Source organism: Nicrophorus vespilloides, unplaced genomic scaffold, assembly GCF_001412225.1.
Source record: "Nicrophorus vespilloides isolate i.1.1-1 unplaced genomic scaffold, Nicve_v1.0, whole genome shotgun sequence".
NCBI classification, from domain to species: Eukaryota; Metazoa; Arthropoda; class Insecta; order Coleoptera; family Silphidae; genus Nicrophorus; species Nicrophorus vespilloides.
This window is the reverse complement of record NW_017100081.1, coordinates 964406-983997: the sequence shown is the minus strand read 5'-3', so window position 1 is coordinate 983997 and position 19592 is coordinate 964406. Positions and strand designations below refer to the sequence as shown.

Genomic DNA, 19592 nt, shown 5'->3' with positions numbered 1-19592 from the left:
AAAAATAAACTCAAATTATGCGTCTTATGGTCAGAAGCTAACATTAAAATATATTTGTCAATAATCGTCTCTAAATTTGGGATGCGTCTTATAGTCCGAAAAATACAGTAATTAATGATTTCAAAAAGAAAAAATTATTATATACCAATTGAAAACATGACAACATAAATTGTTTTTGTAGCAAATAAGTTCTCACAATAGAAATTCCCAATTTGCTTTGTATTTAAAGATAATTGAAAAGAAATTAAATTGTAAACAACATTTACATACATTTTCATGTATATTAAATTAAGCGATTTTAACGAAGCTTTTCTGTACAATTTGGGAAAGGAATGTTTCCAATTATTATTATTTTCAAGTAGAAAGAAGTATCGTTATCTAATAAAAACATTTTTTTTATATAGACTTCTTCGTCAAATTACAGCTATATGAAATATACCTAATAATAATACTCTTTTGAGACATTAATTTAATCTCCTTGTTTCGTATTTATATCAAACAAAATATTTTATTTCTGTTTAGATAATCAATGTTTAATTATTTCAATTTAAAGTTATTGCATCAATATATTATTAGCAATTATTTTTTTTCACGTAATTATTACTGTATTAAATCAATTATATGACGGATGTATTTCGTATTTTGGTGTGTCCGTATTAGATTTTCATAATGTATTTATTCATTCTGGTAATATGGTATTAATTTAATTTTTTAAATATGAAAAATTTCATTAAAACTGGTATGAATAAATAAATACATTAATTAATTATAATAAACTTCCATAAAATTAAAATACTTTTAGAGAATATTTTAATAATTAGTTGTCGTTAATAATGTATATAATTGTGTAATATTATCGTGAAAAATAATCTTAAGTTGTCACCTTCCATATAAAACTATAAGAGCTGGTTAAATCAGGGCTTCGTTATGGTGACATAACGTGATACACGTGCAACATGTAGGGGTGCATGCGAAGGGAGCGTTAACCCAATAAATGTGTAATGCAGTTGCGTTTTTCGTGAAAGCAGTTGTTTAATTTAAACATTGCAACCGGTATTGGATTCCATGTCGCAGCTAATCGATCGAGACTGGGAACACTCTAAATATACCATTTGACATTAATGAAAAATCTAAATTTACTTTTCAAATTACGAATTTAAAAAGCGCGTACATTCGTAATTGCGCAATTTGGTGCACGTTAGAGAGAGAGAGAGAGAACAAAGTGCGTGCACAAAATTAAAGCGTTCCCATTTAATGTTTGCATTTTGTTGTGTATCGCTGCCATCGGTAAACGAAGGATCTAGGTTTAGGCCTTTGTGTAGGTTGGGTCAGGTGTACTAGAATAATCCAGGAATAGAACGTTTGTAAGCAAACTTAATATGTGACATATTCGAAATGCTTCGACACGAATACAAGTAATTCATAATTGCAAATAAATTATGGTCTGACGCGATAAGAATGCCTGCTTTGCAGAAGCCCAGAATTGCATGAGCAAAGGGCAGCCGACGGCAATAAAGATAAGTATCGGACCATGGGCCGTACATCATGAAATGGAAGGGTTGTAATAAAATGTTTCTAAAAATTGAAGACGAACATGTAATTTATTTCAGCCCTTCCACTTACATTTTTTTTTTGTCATATTAATAGCCCTTCACTAAACGAAATGAAAGTCTGAAACTAATTACTTTCGTATGTTATTAGCACGATGTTAGTAGTTTGCTCGGCTCGATAATCAATTACTATTTATACGTTTCGTGATAAGGATGAATTAGTTTCAAGTCTGTTTACATTTACTCAGGACAGTTTTCACCATTCAATAAATGAATTTCACTCAATATTAATGGTGCATTAAAAATGCAGGGCACGTTTAAAAAGTACATCCACAATTGCGGCTTAACTCGAACAGCCAATACGCATTCAAATGATGTAATGATACATGTTGAATTGTTATTATACTGTATTGGAAAATTAAATATTTGATCAGCCAAAAAAACAAATAAAAGTGCTCTAATCCCTGTTTTCATAATATAACTGCAATGAATTGTTAAACTTCAATTTCGGTTTAAATGACTTTTCAATACGAATACATCGAAAATATCAAAACAACAAATGGTTTATTAATTACATACATATATTAAAACCGTTTTGTTTCATTAATATACAAATAACTAATTGAATATTGATATGTTTTGCAAATTCGTACAAACTTTCAACCAAAAATATGAAAATAATATGGTTTATTCAATGAATACTTCTTTGAAGAAAGTTTCAGGAAATTATTCTTATAGAAATTAGATACAAAATATTCTTTTATAGAATATTTAATAAAATATATTTTTATCAAATGAGAATTAAATAAAAGTCGTAATACCTCGCTCAGCGCTTTGGATTCGTTACTTTTCAAGCGCTAAACGAAACAGAGTTAAACAAAGTCACTGCACTTGCATAAAATTTTAATATTAATTTAAGAAATATTTATATTTTTTAATTAACTTTAAATCATCATTAATTACAATGAATATACAAACAAATAATTAAATATAAATTTCCATTTAAGATAATTAAAGAATGTCATTGTTCCAAGATTATTGCAAAACAAAATAATTGTCTAGTAAACGTTGCTTTTTAAACGAAACAATTATTGTTGAATATTTACGTAATTATTTGTATTTATATGAAATGAAAAGCTGCTTGTTTTCTTGATATTAAAGTCTAAATCAAATATTAATAGAATTTCATACGAAACAAACAACTTTACGTTATATTTTACTAAGAAAATAAGAAACGCGACGTCTTGACTTTCTCATTAACAAATAGAAGAAGAAAAAAAACAAAGAATATTTCTGCTTTTCGCTGAAAAACAATTTAATTCGGAACATAATGAGAATGGTCGAGAATTATTTGGAACGAAAGTTGCAGAGTTGGATTACTTTTTCTTGCGAGCGAGCGGAAAATCTAAATATGATACATAATTTCCACTAAGCGACCTAGAAAAAATATATGATATGCTTTAATATACAAAAGGCCAGTTCTAATTAAATGATAATTATTATTGAAGTAATTAATTAAGTAATTAAACGTGCTTTGTATTATTATTCCCATTGGTAAACGCAATACTCGATAAAGGTACTTTATTATTTATGTTTCGGCCTCGGGTGAAAATGAGAACGATGCCAATTGAGAGAGAGAGATCTTTATCAATTCTTATAATTGCGCCGCTCGAAAACAATAGCTAAATAAAGAAAAGTTCAGGAATAATACCGGGAAATGAAATAATGGCGGGAAATTCCATTATTAAAATTCTGAATGATTTAATTATTTCCTATGCTGAATAAATATCAAGAAGCAGTCGGAAATTGAATTAGTATTTTATGTGCAGTTGAAATATGCACGACAAAAGGATTGTACAGGAATACTTCCTGCAGTTACTATTGTTTGTTTATTCCTTTGATAAACACTTGTTAATATCATTCCTGAACGCCAATTACAATGTTCTCGATTTTGGCATTTCTGTTATGAATACAAGGATTCAACTCATTGAACATATTTGATCATTTTTCTTAAGTAAAATTAGGAATGTTTAAATGTCGGTAAGCATTAACTTCTTTAACATATAAAAATTTTCTAAATTTGAATCATTTAGTTTACAACAAAAGAATTGAAAATATCTCGCATAGTCCCGGTAATCTGTTTCACTACTATCCCGAACTGTTTGAAACCGGACTAATCAAAAAATAAAATATAAATAGACCTCAACAAAATAGACTCAACTGTATAAAGTGAAAAAAATCAATCATTTATATATAAAAAATAGTTTGTTTTTGAATTTTTTTACCGTATTTACCGGACTATGCGAAGTATTGCTGTATATTTTTTTTTGTTATAAATTGAAGTCATATGGTCTTCTTCAAAGTATATAAACAAATTTGAAAGCAATTGGTTACAGATAATTGAAAACTATTGATTGATCATTTGCTTTACTTGTAGATAAATGAAAATTTATATTATTACGGGTAATTTTAATCGATTTTGTTTAAAATTTTCTAAGAAAAATGGTACAAAATAAAATATTTGTTGACATAAATTTAAAATGCATAAGTAAATACCAGATAAACCATTATATTGAAAATAATATCAATTTTTATATAAAATTTTAGATGCAATTAAAAATTCGTGGAAAAGGATACTTTCGAATCGAATAAACATGCATCAGAAATGTGAATTCTATTTAATAACGGAGAATTTGTTGCAAATATGTGCCAATTATAGTTCCATTAAATAATTAAAATTGACTAATGATCTGTTTATAATGCAATGCCGAATATTTGTGTATGTACGTATATACTTATATGTATAATATGTATAATAATACATATTGAACAAATCAAACAATAATTAATTGTAATTGCGTGATTCGTGTGCGCAACACCGTGACAATAAACACAACAGGTTATAAAATTGAATTATTGCGGTTTTTCCATTTGGGATATTTATTGCAGCGAAACGTTTCGATTGCTATATTAAATTCCTAATTGGGTTAGTCATTATCGATTCCAATCTGTGTCGACTGCACGACAAAATCGTCCTCATTCCCATCCGTGCATTGCGTACACAATGATTTCGTTGTGTATAAATTTCGGGTGTTTCTGATTTATATTGTGTTTTATTTTTTTTTTGTTGGGGGGAACCCCCCTGTTCGATCTGTTGCCAGGTTTGACGTAATGTTTTAAACGACGCTCTGGGGAGAAAGGCGAAAGGATTTCTGGAGGCATGATTTATCGGAGACCTGAGGAAAAATGGCGTGCATAACATATTCTTCGTGCCAGTAATGATACGAAAGAATAATTTATTCTATTGACCCCATCTAAACAAAAAGGAAATACCGATAAGGGAGGAAAAAAAAATAGAGCTCTGAACTCCAAATCTAGTATAATAATAAAAACAGAAGGATCACAGGGCCGTTGACTTAATACGCGTGATATTAAAGGAATGAAAACTAGTAAATGTTCATGTAAACACAATGGAAACGCGTGAACAACGTAAAAGTTTCCTAGTAAAAACTTCTTGATCAACGATTAGATTATTGCTTTTTTAATTACAATTTTTACATTAATAAAATTTATTAATAATAGAATACAGAAATAATTGGAAATAAATTTATATTGCAATCGTTTTATTTTAAATTTTATAAATAATTTTCGATCATCGAATAAACAAATACTTTCGATAATTTGAAAAGTTTTATGATTCACAAAAAAAAAGTTACCCCAAGTTCAATCGACAACGAAATTAATTTCAAAGTTTCCTAAAAGTTAATTTAAAAAAAAAATCAAATTTTCTTATCGGAGAAAAATAAAGTTACATCAACTTTTAGTAAAATAAAAATGTATTATATACATTGAAAAATATAATTATTATAAACTACAGAGATAATTGTATAAATATTTATACAAAAAAAAAGTATTATAAAGTTATAAAGAAAATATTGAATTATTAATTATGGAGACTGAGAAAACTTAAAATAATAGTTGCAATTTGATTGAAATTAAATTTAATATATAAATCAAGATAATATACATTGTATAAGTTTAGTATTTGTTCTTTAAAACTGTTATTAAAGAAAGAAATAATAACTCCTGTTTCATTGAAAATCTCATATATGCATCGATTTATTTCAAATTGGAATTTAAAAGTGTACAAGTAAGAGCGTAAATAGTAAAGGAGTTGGGTTAAAAGAGCAATGCAGAAGCATACATTGGTAGTATTAAAGCCGGATACGGGTATTTTAATGAAATTTTGTTTTGCTTCCGAGGTGTTAGAAAATTTATAATCGGCTATTTAATAAAGGCTGCCGGGCGCATTGAATGCTTTCATTCTTCGAAGTTTCCGAGCCCATTGTTGCTGGATTACGTGGATCTGTGGGTGAGTTTTATTGAAAAATGCAAATTGCGTAAACGCCTCGGTGTTGGTGAATAGCAATTAGTTCAATATTGGATTTCGCATGGTCTGCGAGCAAACCCTCGGGTACATCTGTGTGTATGTATATATATATACTTGTGTATATGTGTGTGGATACGCTTCATGTGGGGTGGGCGCAATTTATGTGGGAGCGCTCTGTGTTTATGTGTTCCATAAAAAAAACGGGATACGGGAAAAAGAAATTCAATAATTCTCCGGCGTCTGGGCAATATATTTTTACACGAAGGGGTAGTGTACCCCCGGTATATAGATGTTATGATGACCCTCCCTCATAACATCTATATTATCCCGCGGGGCGAGTCCGCAACGGAATCTTAACGCGAGTTAGTTAACACCGGGACAAACGCCGGTACGTGCTCCCCATTGTTTATGGGGGGTGGGTGAGCCGTGATCCACGTTCAGGTTACAGCTATATAAAGGATCGTACAGACCAGCAAGAAATAACGTAGAAGACGTGAGTCCAAAGTATAAAGAACCTAATGAGGATATTGCTTCCACCTAATTGCTCATATATATCCAACAGCGTACTTTGGTCTCACCTGTCCTTCGTTTCCTGTACCACCGGCATTGGTCTGTGGGATCCTTTACAACTTGCCCCGTGTTGCGTTACGTAACGCCGCGATACCGCACGACACGGTTTCATGTTGCTGATATAATTTACTCGGGGCGCCATTGATTTGCGCACAGTAACTCATTTCGCCCGCACGTGATGATGTGAACGAAATATACCATAAAATCGTTCCCTTCCATTCACCCCCAACACACACTTTTTTATTGCCTGCTTCCGATTTTCTGCCATATGTTACGTAAATTGCGCTCATCTCTAATCTATAATCGACAATTTAACGCAGAGCTTTACAATATCAAATTTCATAAGATCCATCTTTTCTTTACTACAATATTACTATCATCAATAATAATAATTATTTTTTCAATTTCACTCATATTAATTAATATATTTCTCAATCAATTTTAAGTTGAAGTATATTTACAAAGATAAAAAATATTATATAACATATATAATAGTTGAGGAAAACTTTTCAGATAATACATGTCTAATAATATGTATAACTGAAGATATATTTTTGTTTTCTTTACAAGTACATTTTCTGTTGGATGATGCATAAAAAAATTATTGTAGTTTTTTTAAAGGAAAACTTACTAATAAAATCTTTTATTATCGTCAATTTTCTTTGATCTTTGATTATTGCATTCCGTTCTCCGCGTCTTCCTATATGAAATCAACAATTACCCATTTTTCGTCGACAAAGACAATTGTGCCCAGCATCAAAAGGTCGATGTTTCTACTATTTCAATTAAAAAATATTTTTGAGAGGAATGAAGAGGAGGAGGTGGTGGTGGTAGAGTGCGCCGATAGGCGAACGACAGACGTATCTGCTCAAACAAAGAGAGATAAATCCTGTGAGACACAGATTACAGGATCAGCGATGCTCCTGTAGGATGCCCCGTAAGATTAATGATTCCGAGCGTCGGGACATCTCGACATTACTATGTCACGTAGAACAAACGCAGCGCGATAAAAAATCTATACAATGTGACGCCTGACGACCTCCATTCCAGCTTGATTTGATGAGATGTCCCTTTTTTTGTCCATCTCTCCTCCGTCGGTCTCCATCCTTCCTTTCCCTTTGCCATCGAAAACTCCGATCGAATAGCCTCTGTGCATTAGCGTGATGAAACCGAATAACGAATCGATACTTATTTTAATAGCGCCCATTAAAGCCCGTTTGAACTTGGTCTATTGGCGTTTCGACATGAATGATGGCACTATATACACATGTGTGCACCGCGGTGTGAGGGCTGCTGAAAAACAGCGGCTCTTTTTTTGTGTGTCGGTTTGTTTGTGTATACACGAAGATTAATTGCAACCAAAACCGCACGGTTTTTATTCGGAATTATTCACAGATCACTGGCTCAAATGCGCTCTCTGTGACTGCATCTGCATATCCGCTGATTATTAGGGAATAAAGCCACACCAACCTTTTTGTTGATGCCGCTAACATTATTTTTTTTATAACAAATATTTATATCAAATATCCAATGAATTTCGTTGCAAATAGTGACAGTACAATCATTGACCTCGAACTTTTGTTATTACAAACACATTCAAATAAGTACTTCGATATTCAGAAACGTAAATTATACATAATTAATCAAGTATAATGATATTACGTTATGCTTCATAAAGATATTGATTTCACGTCTTAATCGAAGACTAAATACATGTATTTACTAAATGACTACGATTAAATACATGATAAATTACAGTTAATATTTAGTAGACGCTACTCTGAGAGAGTTGGATCAATAACCAAATTGTGCCTGCAATACTAACCTTCTCCAAACTAATAGGAAACTTATACAATAAAATATTAGTAGGATTGAAAATACGGTTTCAAAATTTCAAAACAGTCTTCCTTGTTCTGTTATATCTTTATGATGCTTTAAAGTCCTCTGGTTTCATACAGTAAAGGATTTTTATGATTAGTAATAGTTAAGAGCAAATATTATCACTTTTAATAATGACAGAGGAGATATTATAAATTAAATTAAAAAAAAAACTTCCTGTTTGAATTTATGATGAAACTATTCTTCAAAATTATAATGTATTTTTAACGCCTCCGCATTTTTTTTTTAATATAAGAGTATCTTTATGTATCTTTTTAGAATCAACTTTTATATATATTTTATCTCTTCTAAAAGCTATATAGCATCAAGTGTATTTATGTTCATTTAATAATAAATAACTATAATTGAAGTAAACTATAACAATAAATTTGTAAGAAGATAACGCTATAGAATATTTTTATGAAAAGTAAAAAATCACAGAATGGCGACAACGTAGCACCAGAAAGGAGATGATATTAAAATCTTGCGCTTTATATATTCCAAGATAAAAAAATCTGCTATAAATTTTATTATCAATTTATACGGGATATAAAACTTTTCAACTGGCGAGAGCCGAAAAAGGAAGAGAGAAAAAAGGATATGCGCGGCACGTGGATTTAGTATGAATCACGAATTCGATATTCAGATCGGATTATTAAAAACACTTTGTGAATATTTCATGCCCCTCAAAATGATGAGGAAAACAATTTATTGCGAATGCGAAATAACCGATTTTTGAATTCTAGTATATTTATTTTTTAATAATTATTATTCATTTTATTTATTTAAGAAAATTGACATGAAATCCGAAAATACTTTCTGTAAACCGGTTTTGGAATTTTACTTAAATAGTTTTTCGAAAACTGGTTTTCAAATTTGATAATTTTATCCAAAAACTTGTTATTAAAAATAGTAAATGTCTATGCTATTCGAGCGGCGAATTTGTTATAGATGTGGTAGGTTGGAGGTGCCATAAAGTAAGGTATAACCAAGGGTGGTTGGTTAGTAGGGGGTGTAAACGTAGACACAGGGTGGTACAGGTTGGTTTGCCGTAAGTGAAATGAATGACGACCACTGAACCGCCAGATATTAAACCCCGACTCCCCACGACCGCACGCCAAATAAAGTACACTTAATGATCCCTTGGGGGGCTTAGCTCGAACTCACCACAATCTATACTACTCAACCAGCAGAAAACAGTTCTACCTCAATTTGCTTACACAAAAATGCAACTGCATCATTATTATGCACCGACACGTCTGCACGAAATTGGGTTGCCTCTCCTGAACCATGCATACATCTATATATAAAGTTTATTTTTTGTATTATTTTGTATTATCATTATTTACGGAGTGTATCTTCAGCGCATCTTCTTTTTCCGAATGTTTATAATGAGATATCGGGGAGCGAAATAAAGGAAAAGATTCAGCGAGGTAAAACAAGATTAAAGGAGATGCTTGGGGTCGACGATAGAATCGGGCGTCATCTGGAGATGCTGCGTTCAGAATGAAAGAAATAATGGGATTCAAAGTCTAACTCGATATCCCCTCTGCACTCGTTTTACTTAAACTTGTAAGACTTCCTGCTTTATTTCAGTTCCACGCAATTTTTATTTTATTTTTCCTGCTTCACTTCCAGCTTGGCATCATGGGGACGCGAAATTTTTACGTAACTTATGCGAATGAAACGTGAAATCTTTGCGTCAAGTGATTTTAATGCGGTGTAAATTGTGATTTACATAGCGGACGTAAAATTGTGGACTCCTTAAGAAATGAAAAAAAGTATATAAAATGTTGGCGAAGTTGTAACTAAGTTATTATTTTATTAGCGTCTGCTTAGCTGCGAGGAGCGACGACAATCTCGAGCCAGATTAACTTTTGCATTTTATATTACTCCACTTTGAATACACTAATTTGTATAAAACAATTTCGAGCGGTTTTATACATCTGTCTCTTACTTTTAATACGACGTAACCCATTACCGGTTGGCAGGACTAAGACAGGAGGACTTAATGCCTCATGGGACGAGCACTCAAAATAATCTAAATAGCTTTTTAATTGAGTGAACTAAGAACTTTCACGGCATCATCGAGGGAGAGGGCTGTGGAGAAGGTGGTGGAGGCGCCGGGACAACTACTAAAGATGACAGCGCACCAACGTTTCCGGTCTGCTTATTCTAATTAATTGACTCTGACTGCATTATCTTCTCACCTAAAGCCGAAACAACAACAATTATTAAAGGCTTCGTGGGAAAAGGCCTTCATTTTCTGCCGAGATATTCCGGCTTCTCGCAGCGTCACGGCCACGTCAAATTATTTTGCCAGATTATGCGATAAGGGTCTTCAGCAAACACTACACACCGGCCAATTCCCTCGGCAAACACTAAACGCTGTTGCATTAGGGCTCGTTATATAGATAGGCACAACTTTAAACAAAACCGAGGAAATAGAATATGTGAGATTTATCATTATTACGAGAGATTACGCAACGTCCCACGGGCGCGACCTCCGTTTCTTTTTTGTCTTCACTCTTCCGAAGCTGCTGTTATCTTCAACTTCTATCGATTTCCACCCTCGCCCCATGCGGAGAATAATACCAAAGGAGCAAAAATTAATATACAACAAAGTCCTTTGTATGCACACAAACGCTCTCAGTTTACCTTTGTAAATACAATTTGAACAGCGACTGTCTGCAATATTTAATAATTATTTGCAAATTCAAGAAAACGTTTTGTTTGTGAATTGTGAAAAGTTTAATTAACACAAGACAATATTTATTCTTTCAGCAGGTCAAGTTTAAACGTCTCGCGGCATCGAAGTCTTCTTTTAAATGAAAGTTTAATTATTCATCCAGCATTGTAATCAAACATATTAAAAGTGAATTAATTAGATATTTAACAAACAATAATTTCAAAACCGAAATAATGAACCAGTTTTAATTTTTAAGGTTGTTATATTATAAAATATATATAAATAGACAATATTTGTTTCAAGAAATAATAATTGAAACGAATTTATTCGTTAAAGACAATATTTTTCAATTATATATAAAATTTGTATTGTTTATTCTGGCCTATAAATTGTAATTTTCATTATTAATTTAAGATTATTTTTTGTTAATTAGCTAAATTAGTAATTATTGATGAACTGTTTCAACGTTTCTTAAAGAAAATATTAACATTTTCAATTGAACAAACATCAATATTAGTTTCAATTTACTTTTCTCGCTGATAAATACATAAAGATGTGAACGGTATCTATAATAAAATCAAATTGAATTTCGCTGGCAAAGAATAAATCAACAAACCTTGGACGTGGATGTGCTTGTATGTGTGTGTTCACGGAAGTGTATATTGCATTTTCTCATTTTGACGTTTGCGAAATAGAACAATGGCAGCAGCGTTCGCAGTCCTGTTTCTCGCAGCGAATCTAAATTTAAATCTATCGGATGTTAAGCAATTTTTATGTCCTAGAAGTGTTTAAAGAAGACAGAATGCAATATGCACTATGAGAAATACATTTTAAAATTCTACAATGAATAAAAAAAATTATAATGTAATATAAATATAATATTTTACTTGACTCGAAGAAATGGAAACTATCAAATCTTGAGATAGTTTTTATATGTCCAAAAAGTTTATACACTGTAGAGAACATTGAGAATATTATAGTAAAAAAAAGCATACAAATATTTTAATTTTGTAAGAATTATATTGCAAATAATGAAATGAATTAAATAAAAAGGATTGAATTTAGTTTTGAAAGTACTTCTTTTAAATCCACGCCTTTTAAATCTATTTTGGTTTGAAACCATTACAGCTAACCCTCTTCGGTTATATGCAATTTGCCTTAAACTCATTTCACGCTAAAACAATGGGATTCGGAGGATTATATTATGCAAGAACGCTGCGAAAGGATTGCAAGCTTTTTTTGTAATCGATTTGATATGTAATGAAAGGGCCATGAACTTTGTGTTGGTATTGAGTTACGGAGGTATACACATTAAGTAAGTTAATTTAGTAACGGAACGCGCGATACCGCCACTGTGAGCAATCGAGCAGTTTTGTAATAAATTCAAATTAGTGTAAGCAAGATATGCGGTGCAGAAGTGCTCCTCGCCTAATGTAAATTGTAGGCAGCTTAATACAGTATGTGCGGTGATTATCTGGGCCTCGAGAGCTGAAAACGAACGTAATCCGTTTACGTAGCGTTACGTTGCGCGAGTATAAGCACCGAACACATGCACCGCGCGAATTGCTAGAAGATGGTGTAGCGTTAATTGCGGAAGTATACGGTGTTATCGCATTAATAAGTTCTTGGATGATTGTTGGGAGCTGAAGAGATATTAGGTCGCACTCGATGTGCACTCGCATGAAGTGCGTCCTACCGAATTTTGGGATACAGTGTGAGTGGGTGTATATGTTTCAAAAGGGGGATGATGATGATACGCGAGCAGGGATGATGGGAAGAGGGATGGAGAGACGGAGATGAGTATGGCATGAATGTATGCATGAGTGCGTGCGAACAGAAGCCGCAACAGCTGCCAAGCTGTACGTGGAAACGATCACCATGAAGGTGGAGATTCCCGTGCATCTTCTAAGGCTATGCCCTCACCCCCCTCACATGCGGTGGTGCTCTTTGCATGTATTTTTGATGAGAATGTGTAAGTATCGAAGGGTGCTCACACATACCTTCGTCCGTTAGTAAAGTGATATTTTGGCAATTGGTGTAAAATCCTACAATAGAAGGCACACATAAGTCTCGTCTTAAAGCCGACTTAAGGTGGCTAGCTTATTTATAGAACAACAACAATTACAGAAATTAATCAAACATCAACTGCAACAAGTAATTAATATGGAATATATCATTAGGTATAAACAAGAAACTGAACTAGCAAACACACGTGCAACAGAAAAAAAAATGTCACTAGTCAACAAACAAACAAATCTCTAACGTAAAGGGAACATCGCGACATTGAAAATATATTAAGCTGCCGAGTAAATGGAAACACGGATGGCGGATGGATGAAAAATTCAGGGATGTCGACATGAAACATTCAACGAATCTCGCACACATTTATATACACACATATACACGCAGCGTTGGTACTAAATTTAGCAAATCCAAAAATATTTGAGACACCCCATCAGCCTCCAATGGATATGTGATTGGCACCAGTCACTTCCATATTTATAACTCTGCTCCTATACCAAATCAAATTATCACCATGCCAGGATCGGGCAACCAAACTATACAAATAAAATCAAATAGAACACACACACACACAAACATACATCAAAGCGTATTGAAACAGTTAATAAGTCGACTTACAAAGTTCAGATCAAAACGTAAGAAAGGGTTGGAAAACTTTACAATACACGACCACCTACAAAGTTTCTTGTTTCATCAAGTTTCAATATCCTTCAGGTAAAGACCACACCAAAAGTATATACCTGTATTAATAAACTGAAGACATATTTTATGTATGATTAAACGCAAACTTAAATAATAATGGTTATTATACTTATGGAACAAACCCACAAAAACCGGGAATTGAAATGGTACGTGAAGTTTTTGAAGACATGCAAACACGACATAGCTTTTCAAATACACATAGCACATCAGTTACAACATTAAATTTGGAACTCGTAACAAAAACTATAGCATTTATACAATAATACTACATATACTTTCAGACATTATGTGTGTGGTGTGTGGTTACACCATTACATTTGGTACTCATAACAAAATGTATAGCATATGCAGAGTAATAATAATAACATATAAATATATATTTTCAAACTTGGTGGTTGCACCAGCAATACGAACATATTTTCAGAATGAAAAACCAATATAATTTGGTACACCTGACAGACATTTATGATGTACAACACACATCTTCATATAATACATGTCCAGTTCAATGGTCAATTGAGATAAAAAGCTCCTAACAAGCAATACTTAACTATTCAGTTAGAGTAAAGCATTCAAAAAGTAATCCTAGCTAGAATTTATGAAGTATTTTTCCAAGAAGTCTAAAGAAAAAGGCAAAAGAAAACAAACACATTGATTGTGTTTTAAAGCTGTTTGTATTTTATTTTTGAGCGTACCCAAAAGATTTTGATATTGGAAAATGCGACAGACGAGGTCTAAGGATAAGCAAACAGTAGGGGTGGTGGCTTATACATATATATTTTTTTACCGAACGTTCACTTCGCACGGCTTTTCCGATACAACCGACGTTTCCCTATTATAATCATTATCATATTTCCACACCGCAAGGCACATTTAATTACATGGAGGGATCTTCTTAGCTTCGTCTACTTATTATTATGAGAATAAATACATAAAATCCTTTATTGATCCTACCTTTAACGAGCAACTAAATTTAAAACTATTGTTTAATTTATAAATGGTAAAAAACGCGGAACATGAAAATAATAAACATGCATTGATGAATAGGTCAGAATCGATGAGGCAAGCAGGAAATGTTATGCATTCAGTGAATTATGTAATTTGCATGGGAACCAATTGATTTTCTGTGAAAGTATTGGATCAATTTTGTAGAACGATGTAATTGAGTAGTAATGACTACGAGCCGTTATTTACTTGATATATACGAGTCCACGTTAAAATCTCTGGTTACCGCCGCCACAAGCATTTCATAATTTTCACACAACTGAATATATTAATTACGAGCGCTGCATGGACGAGCTGAAATTACACATAGACCATAGACCTACATATGCAATCAAGCCCTTCATAATGTATATGTATACTGACACACACGCAAACAGATGGATAGAGCATATATTCAGCCAAACGAACACATAAAATACAATATGGCTGTATAGCTTTATTTAGGAAATTTATACACATGTCTGCACGTGGTGTTTGATATACCTGCGGGTACGGTCGAAATTATTTATTAAGTACGGATGAAATTAAATTTCCAATGTGTTTGGTGCACGCTGCGTTATTTAGGATCATGCTGGTTTTGAAAACCCCGGAGCCGCAGCAACGCAAAAACAACAGTTTAATGAGCCTCGCACGACATACAGTACAAAACCAGAGGGAAACCTACCACACACACATACTGTACCGTGCATACATACCTAACACAATACTTTATCAAATTAAACGTGGATTAATATTCCGAAAGTAATTAAAATTTCATCATAAATTTCCGACACAGAAAAACGGGCAAAACCCCGAAATTTACTTACAGCATTCGCGGTGGTACGCGATAAATAATGGAACTGGACCGTCCGTTTCGGCCATCCACCCCGTACGCAATTCAATTTGAACATGAATGCGCGAAACTTTATCTATTACATAACGCATACCTATAAATTAGCTTATACGTATGTAACGTAATCACTTAAATAGTTCGGTGCAACGTTGAATAAATCAACCGGGTAGATTTACTCGAAAATGGGTCATCTCCAAAACCCACAAACTTTTTTTTGCATAGTTTTATTTTTAGTTTATTTCTGTCCTGAAATGTATAAATATCTTGATAATTACGTAACAAAATTTAAATTATTTGGTATATAAGATAATGCAATTAAATGTATATTGAACAAAAGAAAGCTTCCATTAGAAAATCAAATCCATTTAATGTAAAACTAATTTACTAAATACTCAGATCTTATTACATTATTATCTTTTTTTATAATTAATGTAAATATTTGATGGGCTTAATAAAGATGTTTTTCATTATTTCCCAAATAATTCAATTTCAGATGTTTGTAGCTTTTCTATTTACATTTTTTTTTTCAATTTAAGATGAATAAAAAAAATATAGTTTTTAACCATATATTAAGTTAAAAAAATACATTATATATGTAATAAATGTAAAAATAGAATATAGTGTAAATATATTGTATTTGAAAGAAGTAATTGATTTAATCCGGTAATGTCGGAGGCGATAGCCACTGGAACTGGTGAAATCAATTTTGGTTTATTGAATTTGCGGAGGAAAAGTAATCTCGTGTTTCCTCTGCGACCTGAGGTTGGGTATACGTGTCCTTTTTTCCTTCTCTTTCTCTCTATCTCTCCTTCATTCTATTTTTCCTTCCCCAACGCGCACTGTGTAAGGTCGAAGGACTAAGCATCAGACTGCTGCTCGAACATACACTGTTTATCTTCTTCGTATCTACACAAAGGACAATGTCCTCGGTCCCTATTATCTACCTTCCAGACCAGTGTACTCTTTGCTCTTCCGATTGTTTACCTAGCAAACTTTACATCGTTTTAATTAAGTGTACTCGTACTTTTTTTTTTGTTTCTAATTATGTGTCGCAGTCTGTTGTCTTTTTTTTGTTGTTGTTGTTGCTGCTTGTTTTTGTTTCGTTACGTTTTTATTTTCTTCGTTCTTTTTTCTCAGACTCTTCAAGCGAGATATAATGATGACGTGACAATTCTAAATAAATAACAGTGCGGGAAAGCGATTTAGTAACCTTAAGGTGGATGGAATATTCCGAACACGGCCTTCGACATGCCGCACATTGCATTTTTCATGTCGGTAGAAGTTTGCGATACAACAGTCAGCTATCGAGGAACTGATGTCGTGGAAAATCCGTTCCTATCTGTATTTCATCAATCACATTTATTGTAATAAAAACTGGCGATATACGGGGATAGGTGATTCGGGCATGGTATGACGCCAACCAAGCATACATCCATCCATCCATACGTCCAACTATCTATTCAACCATCATCCATCCTGCTCGAACGCCGCCGGTGTTTTCTATTAATTGAATGGTCCGTGCCTTGCAGATGGAATTAATTTAGTCAATTAGTTAATCTATCCATCCATCAAGTGTATAACACTACCGGTATATATGTGTACGATGTGTCCGTTGCCCGGAGACGGCGTTACGTACGTGTGTATATATGTACAGTACATATACCTGGACGTTACCTCATTAACGCAATAATTACACGTGGAATATTGTCCATTGGCGTCAAAGCTGCCGTAATCTATTGAATCCAACAATAGATTAGGTCGAGGGTAGCGGCAAAATTCAATTCGAAATTCTTTCCACATCGCCAACATATTGCAAGATTATATTCATAATCTGAACCGAGATTGCCTTCCAGAACACACATATATTCAAAGCTCATACAGCATCAAATCCACTTCTTCCCCTGCAGCCGCTTTAATATCAACTCCGAGAATACTATTCCATAAGCGGACGAAGACAGAAAGACCTAACGGCAAGTGAATTAATCCAGCTCGGAACTTATTTTCGAATAACATTGACCCAATTTGCATTCTGCAGCAAACACTCGTCGCACTAAAGAGATTCATACAATGTTGAAATGTTTATATTATATCGTAAAATTTACATTCGCAGAGATAAAATGACGATGGAATTTACTAGCCAATAAATACGAACGAACCGAGTTTTCCATAATGTAATCATTTATCGCGTCGGTGGCGAAAATGCATCGCGCATTTCCTCCGGAAAATGTCTCATCCGGAAACACAAATAAAATAAATCCAATAAAACTATACAAAAAGAAAGTAAACAAATATTTAAACCTCAAACTCTCCTTCTTTATTTTGCACTCAAGGCTGTTTTCTTCCTGCACTATACTATAAGTATAACTATAAGTAAACTTTCTTTTACCATTCTCGATTATTAAGATCTTTGTTTTAGTGAGACGTAAATTGTGGATAAACGTTCATATAGAATTTATTCTATTACAAATTTGTAAAACTTTTTTAAGAATACAGTGGAACCTAGATTAACGAGTGTAATTAGTTCCAAAATTTCCGGATTTTTACTCGTATAGTGAAACATATTCAAAAATACGCATTCCGGAACTTCTCTTCTCATCGTCACTCGTTATGCGAAACGTCGCGAGTCATTTTTCTTAAATTCATTTTGCTCCTTAAGCGGAATTCTCGTTATGCGAGATTCCACTGTACTTAAATCATCGTTTCTCGGTAGGAAACATAAATAAAAAATAATTCAATAAAACTCTACGAACAAAACAATAAGCAACAAAAAATAACAAACAATTGTAATTAAATTGTTTTATTGTTTTTGACCAAGTATTTGTGTATACAACCCCAAACTCACGGATATTATTTTTTTTATTTTGAAAACAAAATTTCCCTCAAAGCTCGAACGTTAAATAAATACGCGAATATTTTGTTTTCATTTATGCAGAGCAAACAAATAATTTACAAAAATAACGATTCAAAATGCATTTCGCTTTTTATATCAATTGAATTGAATCAATTGATTGGTGTATTATTTCAACCAAATATAATTAATTAATTAAGCTTGTATTAATGAAATACACTAAAGGAGTAAAAATATAAACGATCGATTTGTATACATTTATAATACCCAAACAAAATATGCACCCAAATGTTGTAATTTAATTATAATAAATGCTTTTATTTATTAGAAATAATATAAATAAAGAAATATGAAATTTCGAGATAAAATCGACGCGTTGTTCTTGGAATTACTGAGAATGGAATGGACGAAAATGGACGCTGTATCTACAAATTCGTGTAAGTAGGACACTGAATGTGTTACGAAAACTAGTTGTGTTTCGTATAAAAGGCAAGTTCCTTTAAGTGCATCTCTGGAACTTCAATTGTAAGTTGCAGATAAGTAATAAAAGTACGAGGAACAAAAAGATTATAATCGAAGATGAACAATGCAACAGAAGAATAAAGAATATTCGCGTAATGGTTCAGAAATTCTGTTGAAACTGCTGCGATAAGAAAGTCAATGGAGATAGAGATTTTAAAAATATACTGTTGGAATATGTATCAATTCATGTAACAGATAAAATCCATTTTCTATTTGAAACTGAAAAACAAATAACAGTTGCATCTTTGATAGTACGATTATGGTCAGCTACATTCGTATTGCGATTTTTCAAGGTTATGCTCGTCACGTCTTGGTCTGACGACGGTGCGGACCAAGGATATTGCTAAATACGTTTCAGTTCGTGTATTCCTGCAGGGCAGGACAGATCCGTGACGGTACATACCTTCGAAAATCCGCTACGTGCAAGGATTACATTTGTATCTGATTCTTGAAGTAACTAAGAATGATTTGTTTAAACATTTGTTGAGATAGAATGAATGATAAGTTTGCAGGATCTTTTAAAGAGGATACAATGGGCTTGAATAAATAATTCATGTCGGGTGAAGGTCTGGGATAAAATGTTA

The 19592-nt window shown here is 32.7% G+C and overlaps 1 protein-coding gene across 12 annotated transcripts in view; it reads right to left on the bottom strand.

Annotated features, from left to right (window-relative positions):
* LOC108566937 (tyrosine-protein phosphatase Lar) overlaps positions 1–19592 on the bottom strand; it is a 430502-nt gene that overhangs the window by 71619 nt on the left and 339291 nt on the right. Inside the window, exon 2 of one of the 12 annotated variants that reach the window (XM_017927075.1) lies at positions 13078–13122. The exons of the other annotated variants lie outside the window; for them this stretch is intronic. Within the exon in view, the coding sequence (XP_017782564.1) occupies positions 13078–13122 (45 nt within the window). The remainder of the gene's footprint in view (positions 1–13077; positions 13123–19592) is intronic. 12 annotated transcript variants of the gene reach the window in all.